This window comes from Telmatherina bonti (genome assembly GCF_933228915.1).
Source record: "Telmatherina bonti genome assembly, chromosome: 13".
Lineage (NCBI taxonomy): Eukaryota > Metazoa > Chordata > Actinopteri > Atheriniformes > Telmatherinidae > Telmatherina > Telmatherina bonti.
This window is the reverse complement of record NC_136611.1, coordinates 23992970-24018934: the sequence shown is the minus strand read 5'-3', so window position 1 is coordinate 24018934 and position 25965 is coordinate 23992970. Positions and strand designations below refer to the sequence as shown.

Here is a 25965-nt window from a genome sequence, read left to right as displayed (position 1 = left end):
TTCTTGTGCCTTCAGTGACAGATGGTAAAGCATTTTGCCCAATAACCTGAAAGTCAAGATTGTGGAAGAGACTTGACCGTTCTTTCTTTTAGTGCTGGCATCACTGGTGTAGGTTTGAATGTTTAGTGGTGGTCAGAGAGCCTACTGGTGTGGACCGGCTGTCACGTTTTCATTAGTTCCGGCAACACATGTATGACCATCACTATGTATGATTATTATGTGACTGAATAATGGATTCACTGTAAAGTGCTTCTGGTGCCTTGAAAGCACTATGTAAATCTAATCCATGATTATTATCATCAAAATCAGGCTATCTAATTGGAAACAGAAAATATACAATACATGGCAAAAATCACAGAACCCTGAATTCAAATAGCAAACTTACTTTTGAAGTTTATCATATTCTCGCTCAAAGTCTCTTTCAACCTAAAAACAGAAAAAAATACGAAGAGATTAATAATGACTGCCAATAACAGTGTGGCAATCTCAATGGATGTCCTTTATTATTCAAACACCTTAAAAATAAATGTCTTTACCAGAAGCATTGCAGAGGAATACTTTGTCAGTGTCTTACAGCTGAAGCTGGGATAACATGCTTAAAAAATTGTTTTTTTTATTTTAAATACAGACTGTATCAGGACAAATATGTGTGAGATGTGGATCTGCTGTGCCCTGCTTCTCTAACTTGACTACTTGCCATTAAAATGTAGTAATTGGAAGAGTTTTGTAGCAGCTTTTTGTGCATACAAGCTGTTACATTTCCAGACATTTTTACAGCCTAAACCGGTTTTCAGAAAGTTTTTTTCTCTTATAAGCATTTTTTGTGGGATGTTAAATCATTGTTTTTCTTTTTATGGCTGTTTTCATCCAGGTGTTACATGCACAACACAAGATGCACAAACTAGCTAAAATGGAAACAATCACTCTGAAAAGAGGCCCCATGTTACATATTTGAGACATACACAAGGCTAGATCCTCATAAACACATGAGCAAAACTGAATTATACTGAATAAGAACCAGAAAATGTTCAGGTTCCAGTTCGATCATTCTGTAACTCTTCCTCTTATCATGTGCAAACTTTATTGCTAAATTTATTTCCTGATGACCCCAGGTAACTAAAATTAGGTAAGATTGTGAAGACATTATGACTGAATGAGGTACAACATGGTTTGTCTATTCATTTCTTTAAAACATAACATTTAACAGAACCCTAATGGGTTCCTGTCTTGTGGTTCTGTGGGCTCCTGGATATAAACACAGTGGCAAAAACAATAAAGCAGACAGCTGACAGTGTCACAAGTGGACCATCTAACTTTGCCTTTATCCCACTCCATGGTTTTTTGCTGAGGAAGGCACAGGAAGCTGGAACCCCAGCCTTTAGAGGGACTACCAGGCCACATACCCATTACAGAGGAAGTGGTTCATGCCAGCAAGGGAAACACCCACTCACTGTCACCTCAAGGTAATCACTCTTGCCCACTGAAATGGCTCAAACAAATTGATATCCAAAAAGTCTTTTGTTCATACCACACCGATGACAGTATTTGCCTACTACTCATGGTGCACATTCTACTTGGGAAGCTTAAAACTATATTAAAACATCTAAAAGAAAAGGAAAACTAAATAAATGAATAAAAATACCAAGTTTCTCCCAGGATTTCTGAGTGATGTGTGAATCGAGTGAAAGTTTCTAACTTACCGTTTTAGAGACAATCTGTTTTTTTGGTTGTCCAATCTTGAAAGGAATCCTGAAATGACACAAAGAGCAATGAGAGGTGACAGACAAAGTATAAAAAAACGGCCTAAAAGGTGAAATTGTTTGATGCTTAGATTGTGTTTAGGCTGCATGATGCCTGGTGAACAAGCACCTATTTTAGATAAATGACAGTTAGTATGAGGCTGTTAATCCCTGTTCCTCTCAAGTATGCCGTCAGTGCCATGTACATTAACTTCATGTCATCACTGATCACATCTGGCTCCCACTGCAACCGGATATCACTCAGCAGAAGTGGTTGTGCCCTCTTCTTTGTGTGGTTCTGTTGCATGACCTCATCTGGCAATCAAACACAAATGCATTATTGTGTTTCAGGAAAATTGTAAGCCTTGTCCATAATGTCAGGCAAGATCAAGCATATACTGGGACTCAAAAAGGCAAAAGCAAGTTGACAATCAGCACTCAACTATGTCACAAGGCTTAGTGTATTTGTATTTGCTATGTGCCATTTTCTGAATAAGGAACAACTTTTCTTCACTCATGAGTGGAAATGCACGTTTCTCTAGATTTAGACAAAGAAGAAGAGGCATGTTCTTTCTTAGGTAAAACAAAATCTTTTATCCCATTTCAAAACTTTGCCTGTGCCTTAATAAGTTGCTGCAGAGGATCAGAGTGACTTGGGAAACTATGAGACAGAAAACAGCATCTTGTCACTGTGACTGATTGTAGGCTGTCACTGATGTGGTACTAATGGTCTGAAATCTAAGCTATATGATGGACGGTTACTGCTGACAGGCAGGGTGAGGCAGCAGCTGCGTCAAAAGAAAGGTGTGTAGACTAATGAGATGAAAAAATAAGGGTGTGATGTAAGGAAATTGTTGTGCAACCAGAGAACGCCACTGATGTGTATCGGATCTTTTTTCAATAACAAAATTCAACATGGTCAAATAACAGCAGGGCTATCATGGAGAGAAGAAAAAAAAACATAAAACATGAAATATCAATAGTATCTCAAATAAGAACATTTCATTTGATTTGTTAGCTCTGTAGTGTACTTTGTGTTACGTAAGGTTTTAATTAACATGACCTTTTCAGTGATGATTTAAACATGAACCTTGTTCATTACTAAATATAAATATTTTATTTCGTTGGTTACGAAAAATAGTTTCATCCAGTGTCATACAGTGGGTACACCCATGTGGAAAATACCCACAGAAAATACTCTGCCAAATCTTTTTGTGACTCATTTCTTGCTGATTACCTGAGATATACACAATGATGTCACACTAACATTCGCATGCAGCTTTGTGCCACATTTGTATGGGCTTCCTCTCATATGAAACTGGTGTTCTCTCCAAACAACACAGATAAGAATCAGCCTTATGCAGCCAGCAATGCAATGTATGTTCTTCCCATTAGATTGAAGACTAAAATTTTACCTAAGAATGAGTTTGGCCCAGTTAAGCACAGATGAACAGCCAGTTTATAACTGTATACCCATAACTTAGTTATTATATTTGAATGCAGACCCCAAAGACCACTTGTGTGTTCATAAGCTTCTTGTGGCTATGATAACCGTTCAACTTACTAAATCAATATTTCTTGGTTTGTGACATATTTATGATTTGATTCCACATCTGTCTAGAATGTCTGAATCATCCACAGTTGAGGCAGAAACTAAAATTGTACATATTAACACAGGAGTCTATACATACTATTGGGTCTCAACAGTTTCAAAACAACTTATTGTTAGAGCCAAGTATATAAAATATTGTGTTTATATCAAAGTTTTTCTCACTGCAATCTTTAATACAGTTGGAACTGGTTTTAGTGTGTCTTTGTGTGATGATGTTAATGTTTTATGACGCTGGCTGTGTGTGACAGGAGTCCGGCACTGAAATACCAAGAGAATTTTATGAGTGGAATTTTAGGGAACCAAATGTAATGTTTTCAACAAACACGGTGTGTCAGGAAACAAAGCCAAAACAGAAAACAAAGTGCAAAAAAACTGCACCACGGCTCCAACTTGCAAACAACACTCACCACTACAGGTTACGCTTTCAGTACTTTTTCTATATTATAGTAGGGACAATACAAGAACCCTATTAAGACCCAAGAAAGAGGGTTAGTCTCTTTAACAACTCATTAAGACTGGCAAAAATAGTTAAATGAGCATTGTGACAATCATTTCTAATGTTTGCTAAGTACAGCTTTTAAAAAGTCTTTAGCATGTAGAAATATTGGCAAGTTTGCTACTGTGCGCCCAGAATCATCAGTACAGCAGAGACCCACCCGAAAAACAGAAGAGCAAAAAAGAGCTTTAAACTGAATACCAACATTTCTAGAAACCTGTTCTAGTAATGAAAAGCATTGCTTGAAACATCAACATAATAACTGGAAAAAGAAATCACAGAAACAAATTTGTACCAAAAGTTACTCAACAAGTTTGGGCACAGATTTAAATCATTTAAACTACTTTTTCACACACTTCACAAATCATCAAAACGTTAGTCAACTTGCATTTGCAGAGCTGGTGCACGTCATGCTGTCATGAAAGCACGTAGACAAGAACAAAGACAGAACAGTATTCCCTGTCCAGGACGCATTAAGCACTAACTGGAAGAACCAATGGCCGTTCACTTAAACTATAAATGTGTACAACATTAGAGAGATACTGCATCATTTGACCTCAGATATTCCATGCTGCACAATGGGCCAGTTAAAGATGTTGGGAAGTGGAACTGTTCATATGATGACCCTAAAGTCAAACCTCTCACGTCATAGAACCAAGTGTGCAGGCTCTACTGGAATGCATCAGTCAGCAGAGGCCATAAAGGATTCTTTTCAATAGAAGAGCTCTCCACTCTTGACCTTGCATTTGGCAGTGCATGATGGCAGAAGTGTTTCTTGCCAGCTATTGACTGCTTGTCTGTACAGAATGACGCCATCTTGCTGTACTGAAAATTACACCAAAAATGTGTAATCCATTACAAAGCAAGTTAATGTGCATACACGTCACAAATGCAATGAAAGAAAAAAAGGGATTAGGCGACACTGCATTTATGTTTGAGCAGCACTTAATAACGCTTAAGCAGCGCATCATGGAAAAATCTTTTTAAACTTGAGCCCTTTTCAGTCATACGACTATGATACTGCTGGTAAGCCCAAGTCATTATAATGAAAATTTCTCATATAGTTTCATTCACAGGCATCCACGACAGTGGATCAGAGAGTTCACCAAGTGATGTACAAGGTTGGAATTGTACACTTTACTACATGTCAGGACATTGCAAGCATGCTTAAGGTCAAGACTAAATTTTAAAAAAAAAATGTAAATCAATGTCTGTGTTTTCAAGTTGGAGAGTGACCCTCAAGGATGGATTATGTTTTGATACTTAAACACAGGAATTAAAATTTAGAATAGAGCATTTGTGTGTGGCACAATCCAACTGTGTCTGCTGTGTAGTTTCTCAGTGTGCAATCTTTACATGGGCCCACAAAATCCAAGAACACACATACATACACATATATATATATATATATATATATATATATATATATATATATATACATACAAACACATACACACACATATATATATATATATATATATATATATATATATATATATATATATATATATATATATATATATATTTTTTTTTTTTTTTTTTTTTTAAAGGTTTTTTTTTTTTTTAAAGTTGCTGAAATCTTCCCATCACAGTATATTTCTAATAACTTAGTGTGTGGGAATCATTAAATTGAACCAATTGTGCTCGAATACATGCAACCAGCATGGCACATAAGAAACAAATCAGTAGTAAGTCACACAGACAACAACACAATAAGTAGTATAAATCTTTTGTGTGGGCTCTTTGTGCCCAACACTGTGTGCTACTTATCATTAGCAAGGGAGATGGTATGAGGGCATGGCTTGAATTATGGGACAGTAATGCTCCTTGAAAAATGAAAAACCCTCCTAAAGGTTTTCAGCTCTGAGGTGAGGCCCTAAATATAAGCAACTTTCTAGTAATATTTAACTTTTCCACCTGGTACCAAATGTTTTTTAAGGATACACTAATAACACATATTTTAAAACTGAGTACAAGTACTTACATTTGAGTACTTGCCGATACTGAGTACCAATATGAGTACTTATAAACTCCATTAGAGTTCAATGGTAAGAGGCATCGACTAAAATGTCACATGAGAAGAGAGGATATTTCTAACAGTCTACAGCCATCTTCTAAAAGTAAGCCATGAAAATTGTCAGATTTTTCATCAATAAGGATAAAGTATATTTTTTTGTCTTCTGTTAGTCGCTGCTTTACAGTTGTGAATCCAAATAGGTTTCTCAGAGAATGGCTTAAACTTGGATGTCAAAAAATAAATATCCACCATGGTACTGTAACTTTGTTACTTTGTTATGATAAATATTCTCTAAATAAGGTTTAACTATCAGAATCTCCATAAATGAGGAGAATAAAGTGATTTTTGTGGATTGAGTTCACTGCTGTGACATTACATTTGCATGTATAAAGTATGCATCTTTCTCAGAGATGACAAATTCGGATTTTTTTTAATGAATAATAACTTTGTTGTTTGTATTATTTTTCTGTTCCTGTCAGCTGCTCACAGTAAAAGCCAAATGTTTTTAACAGAAACCACATTTTTGACTGCACTGATGTGCGCAATTATGAGTACAGCACCCCACCAATAATTGGATGCATACATAACGATAGAATAACACAAAAGTAATGACTGTACTTGCTAGAAGCTTGAAAGGTTGATCTGTATCGGCTGATTATCAAATCCCTGTAAATAATTACAGCGGACACTGCTGATCTGACAATTAGCTACACTGACTTATTATTGTTATGCCAAAGGTACAGGTCTTTGTTTTTATTTACTATGAACCGCCACCTATAACTCCCCATAACAGTCTCTGGCACACTGGTATATTTTCTTACATTTTTTAAAACCAGGCATAGTTACGTTGTCAGACACTAATCCAGACATGATTTTAATTGCTAGCTAACGTTCGCCGTACTTGTAGCTAGTTACACGACTTTCTAAAACATCTTTCAAAACTAGCAAGCCTAACCGTGAGCAACAACTGATGCTTTTAAGGTAAGCGTTTTAAATGGTTTGCTTACAAACCAGTTACATGAATGGGAAAATGGTTTTTAGAAGAGGTTTTATTCGAGAGCCCCGGAGTTTAATAAGCTAAAGCTAACTCCAGCTCTGGTGTCTGAGTAATACTTCCAGGAACAAACCGGAGGCGAGTCGACAAACCAGTTCGTATGAATTTTGGATACATCGTTTCAAGCTAAAGCTTGCTTTAGACAACAAATCCGCATTTTATATGGGATACATACCAGCTCATTTTGAGTGAACTTGTATTCCTGTTTCAGTGGGTAGTTGTACTATCTTCCGAAAACCATCATTTCCACCACTTCACTGTCAGGCGTGTTTACAGGAAGTCACTGAAGCTAAGCCGCTCGCGCTTCCTCTTCGGAACCTTCTTCTCCCCCCCCCCTTCCTTTTTATGTATTTTTGTGTCCTGTATAATAATATGGCTTTATTTTTTTATGTCCTGTATAATAATAAGGCTTTTTATAACGATAAAAAGTCGTATATGAACTTCATTTTTCAAAAGAAATCGCATAAGCAGTCGTGCATGCGCGCGCATGCGGATCCCTAAATAAACCGAAGGCAAGTTATATTTTTCTTTATTCAAGTACTTACATAGAAATAACAAAACAATTGCATTACAATAAACTGAAGTGCCAGGTAAACAGGGGAGCACATCTCCCCATCACAAGGATATAGTAAAATTCATTTCAATATTCAGCTCATCATAAAAGGACCTTATTATAAGGTAATAATAAAAAACATTAAATTGCCTAAAGACATCCACAACATTTTTTAACAAGATCCCTTGTTTTCTTTAACAAAAAGCCAACAGAACAGTTATCCAAGTGTGTGTTTCCAGTTGTCTGTTTTGCATTGTTGTAAGTTTTGTCCCATTTTACCCAATGTGACTTTTTCATGCATAATAAAGAAATGAGCACCACCCACAGCATCTGTGGGCAGCACTTTGGAACATTTCCGTGCACATGCAAACATGAGGATATACTGTTAATGAAAGGAAACACAACACAACAGAAAACAGTGAGTATCGACTCCATCTAAACACCAGTGTCACTGTTGAAGACCACAAAATCCCTGAAGCCACCCTCTAGTCCATAGGTTGACATGAGTTCCCTATTTTATCTACATATTGTCGAAGATTTTTTCTTTTTTTTTTCTTTTTTTTTAAAAAAAAAAAGAAACTCCATGATTATTAATTGCCATAAGTGAGCGAAAGCCCATGGCTTTGCCCATGGCAGTTGCACTGAGACTAAATCAAACAGTTACATACAAACATTAGTACAAGGCTGCCTTCAGCTACAAGCATACAGAGATCACATTTATGATTTGCTGCTCCTGTGGAGCTCCTGTGGAGAATTGTTTTTGATCAGTCAACCCTGCAACCCAGTTTGGCACAAAGATGGCTGCTGATGTTGGCTCAGATCCAACATGGAGCAGAGGATGAGACAAATCCCAATTTTTAGAACTTTCAGATGCCTACTTTTGGCAAAAAGAACAAAAAGTATATGAAATAATAGAAAACAAAATCTTGGAAGGACGTGTTACCAAGTTTAACAACTCTTTCTAGATATCTATAGCATTCACATATTATACAGAGACCATTGTAAGGTCTGTATTATAGTTTAACAGCCAAACTGCATTAAGGAAGTTGGATGGAGGGGATCATATCAATTGTATGAAATCTATAAAAAGATCACAACACAAAAGTGACAGACACAGGTAGGCTGATGAAATCGTGTTTGCATTGAATTTGTGTATTGTGTAATTTCATGACTTCATTTGGACCGGGAAATAGTTTGATATAGTCATGGCTATTGCATCACTCTTCAACCCAAAGCAATACAAACAGGTTTTTTGTAAAACAGAGCATAACTTTTGTTGAACTAACTTAAAACGAGCCAATTTAATGCATACAATCTCACATAAAATCATTCCTACATCACAGATAAACCTTTTGGTTTTCTAATCACCTCATTGTGTTTATTTTGAACTGACTTAATAAGACTGTATTTCACAGGATGTTTGCATTTGAGGCCATTACTCATTGCGGCATATGCTCTGGCAGACCCAAATTAATGTTTTAAAGTGAATTATTATGCAAATGATTATCAGATAATGAAACTAATGCAATATCCAAATCTGGGAAAGAATGTCAGTAAAATGTTGTATTGTCATTATATGACTTTGTGTTGTATTTTATAAGGCAGGAAAAGTTACATTAGACAGTGTCCACCATGGGAATGAACTATGTACTTTGATAAATTGTAGTTAGATGTTGCAGGGTGTGTGAACTTTTAAACTTTTTAAAAAGATGCAAGGGGGTCTGTTCATTTTACCAGATGAGTTGAGAAAAGACTCTCTGAGGCCAGATTAATTGGAAAATAAGTGGATACTTGCCAGGAAGCTAAGCAGTGAGAACTGTTTGTTACAGGAAAGGGAAAGTATGGCCTTCAAAGCTCATTATTGGACGCACTGTGTTTTCTGTGGCATTTGTCTGAACCCTTCCTCTGGCCTTTGCATTTTTCTGTTCATATACTTTCTTTTTCTTCTCATTTGCCATGTCTGCGGACTGCAACAATATCATTTTTTCTCCAGCTGTTAACAATGTTGATGTAAATTCTCTGTTCAGCCAGATGTTACAAATCTCGTTAAACAACATGGGAAGAAGAAGGTTTCCTAGACAGTACACTACTGGGGAAAACGTTATAGTTCCAATTATACATTACTTTTTTTTTTTCTTTTTTTTTGCACTTTGATTAATGACTTGACCATTTCTATGTTTGACAGCTGTGCTTTATGCCACCCCTGGCAAAGTGCATCCCTATGTCTGTCTTATCAAGTATTTTCCACATAATTTCATCATTAATAAATTCTCTCTCTGATGGTATTTGAGCCCCAGAGCTTCAATACAGTCTTTGCACTCTCTAAAAATTATGGAAAACATTATATCATAAAGCAATCTTTTATAAAATGTTGCTTTTGTGATGTTTGTCAGCATTATTATCAGCATCATACTGTACCTACATCCAACTGAAGCCATTGAAAGAAGTGTGTCTATATGAATAAACAAACAAACAAAACAACAAAACAGGTATTTCTTTTCCTTAGAAAAAAGCTGAAAATATTCATTAGTGAAAATTATTTGCATTCCCAAATATGTATTCCATTAAAAAAAAACAAAAAAAAAACAAAAAAAAACATTTTAGCTATTTGAGTCACTTGGGAGAATGTCTAGAATATCCAGTGGTTTTACATAGTGGGGGGCTTGTGATAATTTAAAAAGAAATAATAATACGCATATCTTTAATAGAGATAAACAAAATATACAAAAATAAAAGATGAAAAAATGGTAAACTATTTAGAAAACACACCAATGCTTCTTTAAACTGGTTTCTATTTTCAAGCAGAGAGATGGTGCCGATGCTATTGTTTTTGTATCCCCCTGCCCCCCACACCCCTCCCTCCCCCGACCCAAAGTGGAAGATTGATAGTTGGCACTGCTGCAGAGCTCAAAAAATCTTTGAAAAGACTCATGACAACAAATTTTTTGTATCATACCTACATTACCGAAAGCTTTGAGACATATCCTGCACAAGCACTCAGTCAATTGAAACTTGTTTATGCAGACATTTGTATTTACATAGTGTGCAAAAAGATTTGCACATATATGCACAATTTAATACTGAATTATGGCGCATTTGACATTTGAATACAGAAATAAAATGTCTACTTTAGCTACCTGCAAACATATTTGTTTACTGTACAAAAAAAAACAAAAAGGACGAACCACCTTACAGTAGTCTACAGCTCAGGATCTCTGTGTTAGAAAAAATGTAAACATTGATATAGATTTTTCTTTTCTAAATGATCTCTTACCATTTACTGCTTCTCTTTTGGTCTATTAAACCAGGTAGTTTAATCTTTTTAAACTGAGAAGCAAAGACAAAGGGCCTCATCCTTTTTTTTTTTTTTTTAAAATCTAATTTAAACTTAGCTTTTATATACTGTTTATATATATATTTATATGCTGTTTTTTCAACCCAGTGTTCTTTAATTAAGTAGTTCAGTCTGTGTAATTTGATTTACATGTTGGTTGGTGGCGTATGTCATGACAATATGGCATATAATTACAAAACTCATAAAAACTGAAAACAATCAACAATATCTGTGAGCTTTTAAAAAAAAAAAAAAAAAAAAAAAAGAAAAAAGAAGAGGCAAAAATTATAGCTGGTAACACAACATAAAGCCACCATATAAAAAAAGCAACAAAAACACACAGTATCTCTCAGTGACTACAAATAAATAAGTATTGGCAAAGGCATGGGTTGCTGCAGGCGTGTTTGTACACGTAACAGGACAAGACATCGGTTTGCTTTTTGTTACCTCGTCAGTGATTATCTAGGTTTAACCAAACTGTGATATTTGGTGAATGATCTTTCTGTTAACTCAAAAAGTACGCTAAGCTGATGCAACTGTTGGGTTTGGCAAATATCAGGCACAAAGATAAGACCAAGGTTGGCTGCATTACCACAAGACATTTGGCACATTCTCTTGAGAAAATAACATGAAAAGGAAAAAACAGATACCTCAACAAAAACAACAAAATCAGACAGTCAAGTGCCACTGTTAAGGTATTCATGACAGTACACAAATATAAACAATTGCACTTTTAAACAGCCTAATAAAATTAATGCATACAATTCAGACAGCTAACCCTTTCACAGAGCTCTATTATAATATTATGTTAATCCACCCCTATCATGGAGTCTGGCTTCCCTCCAATAAAGATTTTTTTTTTTTGGTAAAATTTACATAAGTGTATCCACCTTAAAACCTATAGAAACACAGTGGCCTTTTTGACAGAATGTGCTTATGTGCCCGTCTTTGTGTTCAGACTGTGTTATAGTAGCTGGGGCACTGAATTGCTTGGAAAAAAAAAAAAAAAAAAAAAAAAAAGGAAAGCTGCCTTTCCACTCTTATGTAGAATAAATGCATCCATCTGAAAATAGAAGAACTAAAATGAATAGGGGTGTAAAAGAGAAGAAAAAAGTCACCTATTTATCTGATAGTGGATTCTTCCTAAGTCTCTTTATGATGTGTGCCGAGGCTTTAGTCCAAGTTAGCGCAGTGACGGTCATGATGTTCCCACTGTCGGCCCCCCACAGGAGCTGGGTGGCGAGCTGTGGCTCCCTGTTGCCCCACTGCTCTTTTCAGCTTGCTTCTTGTCTTTCTGTTTCAGGTGAACCTTCGCATGTCTCTTTCGCTCGTCACTTCTGGCAAACTTGCGTCCACAGAACTCACAGGAAAAGGGTTTCTCACCTGTGTGTGTGCGAATGTGCGTGGTCAGATGGTCACTCCGGCTGAAGGAGCGCATGCATATTCGGCACTGGAAGGGTTTGTGACCTGTGTGGATCCGAAGGTGACGAGTTAGTTCGTCTGAGCGAGAGAAGCGTCTGTCACAGTTCTCTGCTGGGCAGGCATGTGGCCGTTCATGGACTGGGGTTTTGCTGGGACGGTTGGGGTACTTCCGAGGACGAATGGGTTTGAGGGTGAGAGTCTGAGGTGGGGGATGGTGCTGAGGTGGGTGCTGCTGTCCGCCGATGAATCCTGGGTGGATTTGTTGCTTGTCTTTGAAAGCTCTTATGGTCTCCAGTGGTGTGATAGGTGGAGGGTTGACTCTGATAGGGTCCATGGACTGGAAGGGCTTGTGCTCCATCACACCAACTTCCCCTTGATGATGAAAAAGGTTGTAGTCGGGGATCATGGAGAAAAGGCTGCCATCCATGGGAGCTTTGGATGTTGAGTGATAGTCATTGCCAGGGTAGGCTAGAGTTGTGCTGGTAGCTGGGCTGTGGTGGAAGGAGACCTGATCTTGGTACAGGTCACTGCAGTTGGAATAGGCAGGTAGTGGTGGACCGTATACCTGCTCCATGTCTGACGTCTGTCCGCCCATACTGGCTGCGGAGGATGATGTCTGAGTCGTTACAGTGCCGGGGGACGGAGAAACACCTAAGATCCCTGCACTGACAAGACTGATGATATTGTTGTCAGGGCACCAACCAGAGCCCCCAATGCCACCCGAGGGAGGTGTGTCAAAGGCGAATTTCCCCAGATAGGTGACCGTCTGTCCACTGCGGTTGGACTGGAAGCTGGATCCATATTGAATATCTGAGGTCGCCTTCTCGCTTCCCATGCCCAGATCCATGATGTTATCTAGATAAAAGTGAATATAAACACAGATCATGAGTCAGTCATGCATGAAATCCAAACAGTTGAGAAGAAAAAACTGAAAGTTGTGAAGTGGCAAAAGTCATAAAAAAATTACTTTTTTATCCTAAATTAACTTGAAGTGACTGTCCTCGGTTTGTCCAAAAATGAAGATTTTTTGCATATCCCTAAAATAAATGACAAAATGTAAAAAAAAAAAAAAAGTCCAGTCTTATACAGTTCATGAAGAAACGTGAGCGCTGTCAGACCTGGAAGTTAAGTGACTGAGTGCTGCATCTGAGAGAGTGGTGTGTGTGTCTCTCTCTCACAGATCCCACAAGCTCTCATAAATCAAGACCTAAACACCCCCTTTGATCCAGTCATTGTGTCCCTCAGGAGGACAGCCAAACTGAATGGCAAGACTTGATATCTTAACAGCAGGGAGGATTATAAGGCAGACGCCACAGCGATCACGTTCAAGAATTCAAGATTTGCAACATTAAACATCTGGAAGGGAAATTTAAGCAATTCTATAGATTTTCTTATTATGTTATTTGCAGACGCCTTATACCTTAACCACACGGGAACACATTCCTGCAAATATTTAGGCATCCTATGCCTTAAAAACCTCACAATAAGCCAGTGTCATAATGGAAAGGATTTATTTGTTGGCTTGAAAAATAATTATTTGTTTATCAGAAGTGAAATTAAATATTTCTTTATATTTGCAAGAAATCATACAGGGATGTTTTTCTTTGCTCTGATAGCAGCCCTCTGCAATTTGGCTGAAGGCAAATTATGCTGAATGAAACAGAAAAAAGAGAGTATTGCGCAACATGATTTGACACACAAGATTGACGGGAACACTTATGGTTCTTTTTATTTTTGGATATGCCATTAAAACAAACGTCAATTAATATCAATGAAATTACAATGTTAAATTGATTAAAAGGAAGGGGGCATTAATTGAATACATCACATTTCTTGTAGGTCAGTAAAGTCACACTTGTTCCAGTTGTGTAATCACTGAATGTGTCATTTTTATTTGCATGAAAATATTATATATATATATATATATATATATATATATATATATATATATATATATATATATATATATATATATATATATAAACCTTTGTTTAAAAAATCATTTTGTTTATATTGTGGATGTGACAAGAAATGGAAACACACTTTAGTCTGCAACACATTTTCCCCTCGTTTAATTAATTTCTTTTTAAACATATTTTGTCTGACATCACATAAATATATTGGATTACTGTGTTTGCTTAAAATACGGTATAATAAAGTCTAATGTCTTCATGGATGTCAAATAAAGCGTCATGGGCTTTATTTGACATTGCTAAAAATATATATCCTCAACATCTGGGGCGGTGGAGATAAAAACGTACACCTCTGGGATAAATCATGGGAAGCTATGTGATGGTAAATTTGAATTAAGTAGTTTTTCTAAAAGAAAATGTGGAAAAGAGCATCAAATAAAAAATAATTTACGCTTTAATCGTGGTTTCTTTCTCTCTTTTGTCACCTTTACAGGTAGAGTGCAGTGTGTGATTGATTTAATCTGTTTCTCTCAGTCTGTTCAAACAACGAGTCGTCTTTTGGTACGCGCAGGACTTCACAAATAAATCTAATTTAGTCAATATGTCGATCAATATATCTGGCCTCCAGATTTCTTAAACATATCTTGGATCACGGGGCCTGACATTAGACGTGTTACATGTAGAAAGCAGTCACACACACACACACACACACACCTGTTTCATTCCTTTTGGACATGCTGATGAATGGAAGTGTTTTAAGGAGTTGAGCCATCATTGCAAATTCACATGAAATGGATCTAAAATCGGAGGCACTGTATTTTGACTACACAGTCATGTAGATAACTGAAGCCGCGCGCGTTTTAAATGGACTTTAACAGTCATTTTTCATTCATACCGACACTTTTTCTTCCACATCTCTCAGCGTTAGAGAATTAAAATAATGACAAGGCAGTTTAAGCTTCTTAAATGTAAGATAGCTATCCATCAGTGTCTGTAGATATTAGTCTTAAAATGACTAGATGGCTTTTTCACTTTCTGTCTGAAATTCTACCACTTCGGCTGCGGACAACTATATTAACACAGTAGGATCATACATGATAAAATACTTTAAAAACATACAAAATCAGCCTTAAATCCAGACTTTTAGATGTGTTCCAAATTTACAGACGATTCCACTACACCTGACCCCGAAAAGTGATGGTTATAGGACTGTGCCTTTACGCGCAGCAGCCCGAGCGCAAACAGGTGCTTCTGGAAGACAACTGTTGCCGTCCCGACACAGCGCAGTTTGAACCACTTTCATCAAAGCACGCGCACTCAAAAAAGTAACACACATAAAAAAAAATCTTACCTGTATTCATTTGTGAGTAGTGGTTAATAGATTCCGTACTGGTGAAAATATTCATAGAAGTCGGGATGTCCTCTTCTGGGTAGAGACTGTCAGGGATCGTGTTTATTAAACTGCTCATGGTAAGAGGGATCTTGTCCGCCAGTTTCCCTGTCATAGCAGTTATTTTCAGTCCGACATTTATGAAGGACAGCACGCAGGTATCCAAGTACACAAAACACCAGGTGTTCTCAAAGAAGAAAACACAGGTGCTGATCGGACGTGGAAAAAGAAAAGATGAGAGGTGCTGGGACCGATCCTGTTGCTGTAGCTGTCCAAGTATCCCGCGGAGGACAAGCAGCGCCGGTTATCTCCTCCTGTGTGCGCACAGGCTATTGTTGTTATTAATCTGATCACTGTGGATGCTGACGGGCTGCTTGTGGGGGAATTTGAAGTCTGAATCAATGGAGGAGGAGGTGGTGGTGTTAGGTTGAACAAGAGCTGCTCTACTTGCTCTATTGGAGCTGGATGGGGGACTCCAGCCTGCCCATTTTATATAGGGGGATGGAACATTTGCGTGACGTAGATGACCATATATGGACATGGGCGCCCAGCACCAGGCTCTCCGCGCGTCAGTCTGTGGAAACTACAGTGAAGGCAAAAGGCTCCGAAAGAGAGATAAAGTTTACAAAATCGAGATGTCACCTGCAGCTGCGTCCTGCTTTGGCTCGAACCGGTGCCCTCCACCCCCCCTGTCCTTGTTAAAAAAAACATATGACAGATTTAGCAGAGCCTTATGTTTATTATTCACAATATCCACAGTCCTTGTGATACCTTCAGAGGACTATCAGGCACACAGCGAGATAGTTAAGCATCTGTGTGTGTGCGCGCAACTTAAACAAAGAGTCTGTTGTGGCTATGCTTGTCACTCATACAAAACACTTCTTTGTGTCACAAGTTAGGCCTTTATACTATAAACTCTACCTATGTAACTGAAGACTGATATTTCATCAACACCGAATAAAAAGAATAATGCCAAAAAAGGACCCCACCCCACGCCCCCACTCCAAGCATTTACTTGTCCGTCGATAAAAGCCCAGACAGATCCCTGGATAACTTCAGACTCCTTTCTCTCCCAGTGAACTTGAACACACTTGGTGCCGACCTGTGTTACAGAACACTGGCACAAAACTTCTTTTAAGCAGTGTCTTTGTCAAACACACGCAGTAAATTAAAGGAGTTAAATCGTTTGTAAATATTGCAAGGCTTTGCACAGACTTGCTTTGACTTGGAACCAAAGTGACTGGTCGAGTGGAAACTCCTAATAAGGCAGTGTCCGGTCCCGCCCCTTCGCGTCTGTATTTGGACATGTGAGTTCCGGGTGAAGTAGTAGTGGAAAAGTGATCGGAAGCCACAGACGTTTAGATAGATGGCAGTGGACAAAGCGTCATGGTTCGCTTTTACCGACTTGTTAACTTGTAAAAAATTACAAAACACTTTAGTTAACTTAAAATGTAACGACCTCCACTTTGAATAAACTTTGGTAAGGTAATAAAAAAAAGTTATATAAAAAAAGATAAGAAAAAGAAAGAAAACATTGGAGGGTTTACATGCAAAAGTAATTTAAAATGTGTTTGATATTCACATAATGCCTTGTAAAAATATTTTTTAAAAATGCCCTTGATGTGTTCTCAGAAAACCCTGGAATGAAAAGACAGTGCTTGCACAAATTGTAGACCTGATAAATTAATAGTACCTCAATGAAACAGAAGTGTAAACAGTGTGTGGGAGAATTAGTCTGAATCATGCTTGGTGTTTAGGGGGCTTACACAAACAGAGCAGCCGCAGCCAGTGATCTTGCATGTCTCATTACCACGGGCAAGTCCTCCATGTGCTCGTCTTTATGAGTGTCTGCCACTCTAGTACAGCTGAGTGCAGTCCTCTCAGGATGTCTGTTACTGTTATCTTTAAGATAAATTTATTTCTCCCATTGCCATCCAAAAGATACCTGTTTTGACATTAATACCTGCCTCATAATGACTCATTAATAGACATGTTTACTATTCATAAGATTTTGTGTGTAAGCCCACGATAAAGTTAACATCATTAAATGTCTCATGAGTTAAAAACTTGGTTTTCTATAATACTACAGGCTGTGAAATGTCAGAGGTGGAATGATTATTTCCTCGGATAATTGTATGTAAATACACAGTTAAGCACATAAAGTAACATAGGTGATTTGAACCACATAACAGAGGAGCCCGAGAGTGTTATGTGATGAAAAATATTGGTACGCCTCATGACCTGAATCATTTCAGTCAACATTAAGATGACAACATTAAAAGTTTGTCAAATGAGTTTGGCATTGACATGTCATCATGCTGTTCTGTCCGTTCCAATAAGCTGCACAAGTTGATCAATACACTGGGATATCCACAAACAAGGGCTTCTCTGCTGTTGTGACTGTTGATGCAAACCAGTGAGAGAATTCCCTTAGGTGTAGTTCAGGTCTTACTGTACTAAAGTGTCTTTCTTTGGGGGAAGTGTCCGTGTGCCTCTGCGGTTGGAAAGTTGGCCGGCCCGACTGGAACATTTACCTGTTGCAGACCTATTTCCTCGACTGTGAGATGGGTCACATGGGGAAGGCCTGCAGTGTTTGTTAAAGCTTACTGTGCGGGATCTCTCTGACAGCAGCACCTGGCTCTTTTGCATATGGGAATTCCATGGAAGCATAGGCTAAGTTCAAAGCACAGTGGAAAATGTCCCATGAATTATGGAAGTATAGTCAAATTAGTTTTGTTTTTATTTCCACCTTCAACGGGGAAGTCTAAAATTAATCCAGTTGTTAGTCAACAAGCTATTTTCTGTGTTTTTGCTTTTGTAGATAGGTAAAAGAAAACTGCAGCAAAACAAATCATTTTCTGAATACTTTCACCAGAGATCATTGACAGTAGTTTGGTCTTCATTAGGTCAAATGTTTGACCAGAGAATGTGCACTCATTTGCTTTTCCAGTAGAATAACAATGTCTCAGGCGAAGTCACTCCTCATCACACAATGCAAACACAAAATGTGTAAATGAAAGCGCATCCTCTGTCAATTATAATGATTAACATCAATGAAACTCATATGCTCCTTAACATGTCTCAGAATCAGACAAATACACATTTAGATGAAAAAACTAGTTACATGTTACACCATCATTATTTAGAAGAACCAAATCAAAATGTAAAAGCAGTTTGGGAAAAAATATGTACACTGAGCTGCTTCTATAGGAATTTAAAAATAAATGATAATCAGATGCCATTAATCAATTAAACTTATCCAACTGATAATATGTGAGCACCCCTATAAAAGCAGATGTTCTGACAGTTTGAGTAGTAAAAGTTTGTATTAACACAGTGCCAAGGAGGAAAGACAACAGCTGTGATCTTGACAAAATCGTTTCTAATGTCAATAAACTTTAAATGGTTATAGAGCCCATTTTCGGACAATATAGAGTCAATCATTAAATGGTATGAAAGTTTACTCACAAATGGAAAACAAACATTCAAGACAGTGGCTGATTTTTTTTCTGCACCCCAGGATCAGGCCGAGCAATGTTTAGAGAAACCTCAAAGGCTAAGAGCAACATCTCAGACTCTACAGGCCTCAGTTAGCATTAAAGCTCATGACAATAATAGTAGAAAAACTGAAAAAGTACTATTTGTTTGGAAAGTTTGCTTGTATGAAGCCTCTTCTCTAGAAAAAGAACATGACAACAGAGTTTAGGTTTGTAAACTTGTATCCTGACATAATACAAGACCTCTTAAGGGGCATTTTTTTCAATTACATCCTAACACTGAAAGCCTAGGTGAATGTTTTGCCTGATGACACTTCAGCATGTGGACCAGAGAAACCAGGAATCAAACCATCAGCAATTCAATGGGCTGAGAAGTGCTTAGGAGACAGGGAGAAGGAAAGATTTTAGCCAAATTAAAGTAGGTCCAACTAAATTTAGTAAGAAATTAATCTAAAGAAAATGAGTGAGCAATTATTCATTCTGCTGAAGGCCTCAATTCCCCCAAATTTCCTTTCAAACAGTTTTCCAGCATTAGTATCTTAATGCATTGCACGGCATCTGATGAATAAAAGCTAAAGCAACATCTTGTCCGACAATAAAACACCCGATAGTTACACAATGTACATATCTGAGGAGCAAATAATGAAGATATACTAAAGTGTTTTTGCTTGATCTTTTTAAAGGTCAAATAATCCAAAAAGGCATTTGACTAAGCCCTGTAATTTGCAGTAGTTGAAGCTAAACACCTTTGTGCTTCCTCATAATCTGCTATGTTGAGTCCAGTTCAGTACTGGTAATAGGAGAGATAAAAGCATGCATTGAGGAAAAAAGGCCAGCATACATACCTCAGAAAAAATTTTGAAAGGTCAAAAAATGTATTTTAAAAATGCTCATTTGTTGTTGGTAAAATAAAAAATTGTTGAGTTGTGCCACAAAATATAGATATTCAATGGATTTTTTTTTAGGCAGAACTTGAATCACCAGATGATTTAAATTGCACTGGATTTCTGCAATTAGATTTGCAGTACTGGCCTGTGGAGGTCACACAACAACTTACACCAACTACTACTACAACTACTCTTATAATAATAACAATAACAATAAAAAATGGAAAAATGGACAAAGAAAGTAACCACAAATGGTACTTCTGTTCATAGTAAGTGATGAGCTGAAGAAAGTCTCTTGTGAAATACATTTCCCGAATGTATATTACATCACCTATTGCAGGTTCGGGAACAGAACTGATTATTATTATTATTATTGTACAAATTCATTTTATTCTAGTCATTCATGTAAATCCAGCCTTATTCTAGGTATTTGAATACATTTGGAAAACATTAAAAGCATTTCTTATATCATGAGGGATGGGAGAAGCTGATCATTTTTCAGAGGTCCAATACTGTATAGTGTGTAGTACTAAACTACAGCTGTCAGTTTTTCCTTATTATAATATTTAAACTCTCCTGACATTTGGAGTAAAAATAAACACATTCAATGAAGCTGAGTGGCAAACCCAGCTGTTTTGGCAAGAAATGTGCAAGATATGAGGAAGAAAAAATGTGTAGTGTATTTGGAAGTACAAAACTTGGCATTTCAATCGTGTACTGATGGATTCAAGTAGGTGGTTTTTGGAAGAATGCTCTCCCACTTGGCATGCTTTACAATGAGTGTGGAGTTATAATCCACTTGCCAGTTGTTAGAAATGTGATTTCATAAGTCAAATAAGATGGGCAAATCAAGGTCAGGAGCAGTACTCTAACCGACAGATACTTAACATTTGTTCAAAAGCAGCAGATTCTCTCACTAACTGTGTGCTCATGTGCATTGTTTTGGTTGTTTGTTTGTGGACTCAGATGCTTTGACTGCTAAGTCGGGGAGGCAAACAAAGCAAATGCAGGACAATTTGATCAATGATCTCCCAGAGTTCATGGAGAGGGCACATAGGGGTTTACCAAGGCTGGCTTAACCACCAAAGGAACAAAAACCTCCATTACCTACTTCTGCCTAGCCCACTGATGAGACACCAAACTGGGGTCAATGAAACCACCAACTAAAGATTGATCATCAGAACATCAAAGTCATTCATGTAAATCCAGCCTTTTTCAGACATCTGGGGTATTGATACAAACCATTCTCAGAGGACAGTTGCTGGTTAGAAACCAATATTCCTCATGGGGTGTACCCTGACCCACCCTCTACAAAGACCTGTAAAGTCTAAAAACTATCTCATTGTGAAAGGGTTGAAAAGTTTACCCACAGCATCCTCTGCAGACCTGCCAGGTGAGACTCTTTAAAGTTCAACGTGGGTTCATTGTCCCAAAGTTACACTGAAGGACACATTAAAATTGATCAGTTTTTCCTTGAGATAAATCAGGTGAGTACCTGAAAGCATTGAGCATGCTGACACAATGAGAATACTCATTGTTTCCATTTGGGGCAAAAGTGGGCAATGGAAATATGATAAACAATTACACAAACAGTAAGTTCCTCTAACTCAGTGCATGACAGGCCCTGGAGCCCCTCCCCCTGTCCTGTCACTCTAGAGTATTTTGGTTTAGTTCCACTGCAGCATCCGGCTGTGTTGCGGTCTTGGTTTCACCTCCCACTTCCTTTTTTTTGGCCCTGACGTGTTTCCGTCCCTGAATTAGAATCAACTCTTTCCACAGTGAGCTGTGATATCAGGCCGTCTTCCTTCTCTTGTCGATCGAGTTCGGAAACTGTTAAGAAATCCCCAGCGAAGTCAAAATCTATCTCCCAAATCCTTCGCTCCAGACCACGTGACAGAGATATGGGGCAACATCAAAACCATGCAGCTACCGCAACACAAAGAGGAAATATCTCTCGAACGGAGTGATAAGATAGAAACAAAGAGGGTTGACTTCTGCAAGCTTTGAAGAATTTCTGCTCTTTAATGCAGGGAAAGCAGCTGAAAGAAAACTTTAAGTGGGGAAACATTTTAGTTTTATCATTATACTGCCAGTTTTCTTCAACTTCATCCATTTCAGGCATCTGAGCATCCTTCAGTCTTTGAAGTTCTGAGTGAGAAACTGCAGAGTGGCCACAGGCTCTCCTAGATCAAACCTTGTGATGAAGGCCTGAAAATCCCATTTACCTGAGGGAATTGGGAGACACACACATACAGAGATATTCATTAGTATTCACAAACAAATTTAGATGGGAAACACAAAAGTTATCAGACCGCTAAATGTGTTTAAACAAAGCGCATTATGAGCACGCTGGTGCAATCGGAGCATTTCTTATAACCGCTTGGTCTGTGTTTAAGGGATCTGAGGCCTAACTGAGCAGCACATGGCTCTGGGATGTGAGTCACTGAGAACAGCACTGCTGAAAATAAAACATGTTGCTGTAATGATGGAGGTGGGAACGCAAGGACGTATTGGCAAGAAGATATGATTCAATCGCCTGGACTGTTTTTTTTTTTCCCTCCCCTTTTAAACAAACACCAGACGGCCATCCGGCTGGTATGACAATATCACTTCTTAGATTTTGACAACCACTGATTCCCTGCAGCTTCCCCTCCTTTACAAAGAGAGAGACAAATTCACAATTATCATTCCAAGGAAAGAAAAAAATTCAAGCATGCTTAAAACTTGCAAACTTCAACAGATTCTACAAAAGAAAAAAACAGTGTGTCTTCAGCCTCATATGTTTGTGTGAGCATAAAAAAATGCTTTGCTGCTCCGCACTGTAATCCAGGGAATCAGTGACTTTCTGGTATTTCCATATGTGGAGTAAATACATTAACAGCTGTTCAAGAATAGCATCGGAAAGTTAATCTTTTGACAAGAGGGCCAACTATTGAAATGGTCCAAATCTGTAGAGAGAATAGCCTCACAGTTAGAGGTCAAATCTGACTAATCCTGGATAGAAAAATGACTGCTTTTGACCTCTTGCTGCAGCTGCTTTACAGGCCCTTGCTCTGACTGTTTTAGCCATCAGACAGCCACATGCTATATCCAGAAGACATATATAGTGTGCCAATGCCACGCACAACAGGTCCGCTTACCGTCAATGAAAAAACACATCCAAATGAAATTTATTTATTTTTATTTTTCAGATATTTTAAACCAAACGACTTACTGAGGTACATTACTTTTCAGTCTTTATTTATTTATGCACACATATTCCGGTCTCAACAGAATTGTGAAATTCAATCAACTATTTTGCCATAATCTTCTCCACATGTTTAGCTTTACAGACACCTCTATGTGCCTGGGTTTGCCATAAGCTCAGGTCAAAGCTCAGGTTCAGAGCTCAGCTGGGGAAGATGATGAATAATAACTGGGAGATGAGCAGATGATTACCCGAATCTCACCAGATCTTCTCTGTGAATGAGGATTGCCTGGACAAAGGCCACCAATAATCAAGTAAGGGCAATGGAGTCAAATGACCTGACTGCATGAAAGGGCATGGCCCCAGTGGCCCCTCTGGCCTGTTGTAGATAATGCACCGCCTCTGCAGATCCCCAAAACTCCTCTGCATGTCCACAACAAGGTCCCTCTGCCCTCACGAGTGGCACTTTATAAAAAGCTGAAGGGTGAGGCAGCTGAGGTACAAACTAAGATAAATACAGGGACATTGCCAGAGAGTTGTGTGGCAAATTGAACCCTTGTGATTGTCATGTATACATATTTAGACTTTCTCTTTCGCTTTTCGAACTGAGAATTTGCATTAAACCAGTGTAAAGCAACATTTCCTCTAAAAAGTATCCAAACAGAGAGTCAAAATCAGGCAGTGCTTGTGAGGCTTTGCTCACATAATCCTGTCTAAAGCTGTGCAATCATTGGGTACCATCCAAAATGAGGCAAATTCATAATATCTGGCTCTATCACACTGTCTAGTACTCTGCAAATGCTTAGACTTAAAAGTGACCCTAAAATAGGCTGGTGCCTGTTTGCAGAGACATGTTTCCACCTCTCCCATCTGCACGCTCATGGAAAGGACAGATAGTGTTGGACCTGAGGGCGATGTTAAAGTCTTCCTGCCGCTCCTTTTGTTTCCACCTTGCTTCTCTGTCTGGGTATGGCAGGATGATCAGGACTGCTGCGAGGTGACACAGAGCTGCTACATTTAGTGGTGTAGGCGGTGTCCCTGTTAAATCTCTTACAGTGTCTCAGAAATACTGAAAACTCAGTAATCTTTTTCCATGCAGCAAAGTCAGAGGAGCCACATCAGGGTAAGAGCTTCACTGAGGTTCTCACCTAAGCTGCATAGAGTATTTGTGTGTGTGTGTGTGCGTGTGTGTGACGGGGGGGGGTGGGGGGTGGGGGGGGTTGTCTTTGTGGTTAGTGGAGTTCGGGGGTCAACCACTGGAACAGTGCTTCTGGAACAGAAGTGTCTCATTGATCTCAGCTTATGGCCCATTGCAAACATAACCCTATAACTTATTCCATCTTGGAGGGATGGCGCATGTAGAGTCATGTTTGGTTAGAGGACTTCACCCGACAAACTGCAGGAGTAACAGTATTTTAGAAGATTATTTGGGATCGTGAGACCCAGTTTCTTGTGTGCATTCCCAACTGAAGACTGTAATTACCCTAAGAATATTGACCTATTTCTTTCAAAAGCAGAGAAAAGGTACAATACAACACCATGGAGAAACAAAACCACTTAGGGGTTTAAAATTCCTATAAAAGATGTAAATATCGCTAAACATGACGGGTTTTTGAAAGGTTAAAAAAATGAAATATACATTTTTTTACAACTTTTCCCATAACATTTCAATTGAAATCTATGAAAAAAACTACAAACACAAACAGTTTAGGGCAAAAAATAAAAGTCAAATCGTTACAAAATATCCAGGTGCATTGACAATTTATTAGGGTTAAGCTGTGGTTGGCATGCATGGCTCTGGCTCAGCTGCAGGGGAAGTAATAATATATAATATATATAATATATATAATAATAATATATAATAATGTTTTTATGTCATACTTTAACTAAAGGCAACAGTGCACTGTTTCATGGTCTTAGTAAAACCAATCACCTCTACCTTGTCTTTACAGGTGAGCAGGACATGGAAGATTCCAGGGTTCTGCTACACACAGCATGAACCAATAAACCAATTGACTTAAACTCTTTGTTGTCAGTTTAACATTCATTTTAAGAGATTAAAATATGTTTACAAATCAACCTTTGACTCTGCAGTAAAAAATACAAATTTCTACTATAAGGTAACAATGTCTTGTTGTGACAAGCTGTACTGCATGTCTAATTCTGAGTTTGTTTATCTGAAGTAGTTATGAGGCCCCAGGAGAAGATACAAAACTAAGAGCAGGATACATGGCAGGCTGTCCTCTCATTGCTATTGTTACTGTTACTGTAGGGTGAATCCCTCCAGTGTACTGCTACATGTTACTCTGGTTGACTCTGTTGTTTCAAGTCAGAGAAAGGATTGTGGAACAGAAACTATTAATCAGTAGTGAAATATAAAAGGCATTACTGTGCTTGGTGCACAGCATGGATGATTCTCAACAAGTGGAGAAAATGTGGCACAACAGTGATGAACCTAGGAACAGGACGTCCCTCCAAAACTGATTAGAAAATGAAGAGAAAACTGGACTGCCAAGAGGCCTGTGGCAACATTGAAAGAGCAGCAGGACATTCTGGCAAAAGCTGGTAGCTCAGTGCTTGTGACAAAAACTTCCTGTATTCTTTGAATGTGTAGGTTTTGGGACCGGAAGGCTTTACCTCCGTAAAAAAAGTATTCTGTTTAATTTCATAAAATGATCCAATCAGTACATAAAAAATCTATTTCTTTTGAATTCTAACAAGTGTAACACAACACAAACACTAAAGACGGCAATAAAGTCATTCAACCGTTGCGAAAGGTCAGTGGTGGTAGGATATTCGTTCAAATGTGACTTTAGTTAAGATCTTGCATAGTGCCAAACAAAAAACAAAAAAAACAGTACTGG

At 38.1% G+C, this 25965-nt stretch overlaps 3 protein-coding genes across 6 annotated transcripts in view; all 3 read right to left on the bottom strand.

Annotated features, from left to right (window-relative positions):
• The window catches only part of bin3 (bridging integrator 3), a 31528-nt gene extending 24340 nt beyond the window's left edge, over positions 1-7188 (bottom strand). The window contains exons 1-3 of one of the 2 annotated variants that reach the window (XM_079251378.1): positions 7094-7188; positions 1701-1749; positions 386-426 (exon numbers count right to left, since the gene is read on the bottom strand). In XM_079251378.1, the coding sequence (XP_079107504.1) occupies positions 386-426; positions 1701-1749; positions 7094-7101 (98 nt within the window). In that variant the 5' untranslated portion in view covers positions 7102-7188. Of the gene's footprint in view, positions 1-385; positions 427-1700; positions 1750-1869; positions 1950-7093 lie in introns of those variants that run through there. The other variant, XM_079251379.1, reaches the window with a different exon arrangement.
• A 4713-nt stretch (positions 7189-11901) lies between these two features.
• egr3 (early growth response 3) lies at positions 11902-15645 on the bottom strand (the record flags this gene model as incomplete). Its single annotated transcript, XM_079252026.1, has 2 exons — positions 11902-13082; positions 15492-15645. 2 exons carry the CDS (start codon positions 15643-15645, stop codon positions 12004-12006), a joined length of 1233 nt encoding a protein of 410 aa, XP_079108152.1. The 3' UTR covers positions 11902-12003.
• Positions 15646-21924: 6279 nt separating this feature from the next.
• pebp4 (phosphatidylethanolamine binding protein 4) overlaps positions 21925-25965 on the bottom strand; it is a 55915-nt gene continuing 51874 nt past the window's right edge. For all 3 annotated transcript variants that reach the window (XM_079251394.1, XM_079251392.1, XM_079251393.1), the window contains one exon: positions 21925-22139. In XM_079251394.1, coding sequence (XP_079107520.1) covers positions 22048-22139 — 92 coding nt within the window. In that variant the 3' untranslated portion in view covers positions 21925-22047. The remainder of the gene's footprint in view (positions 22140-25965) is intronic.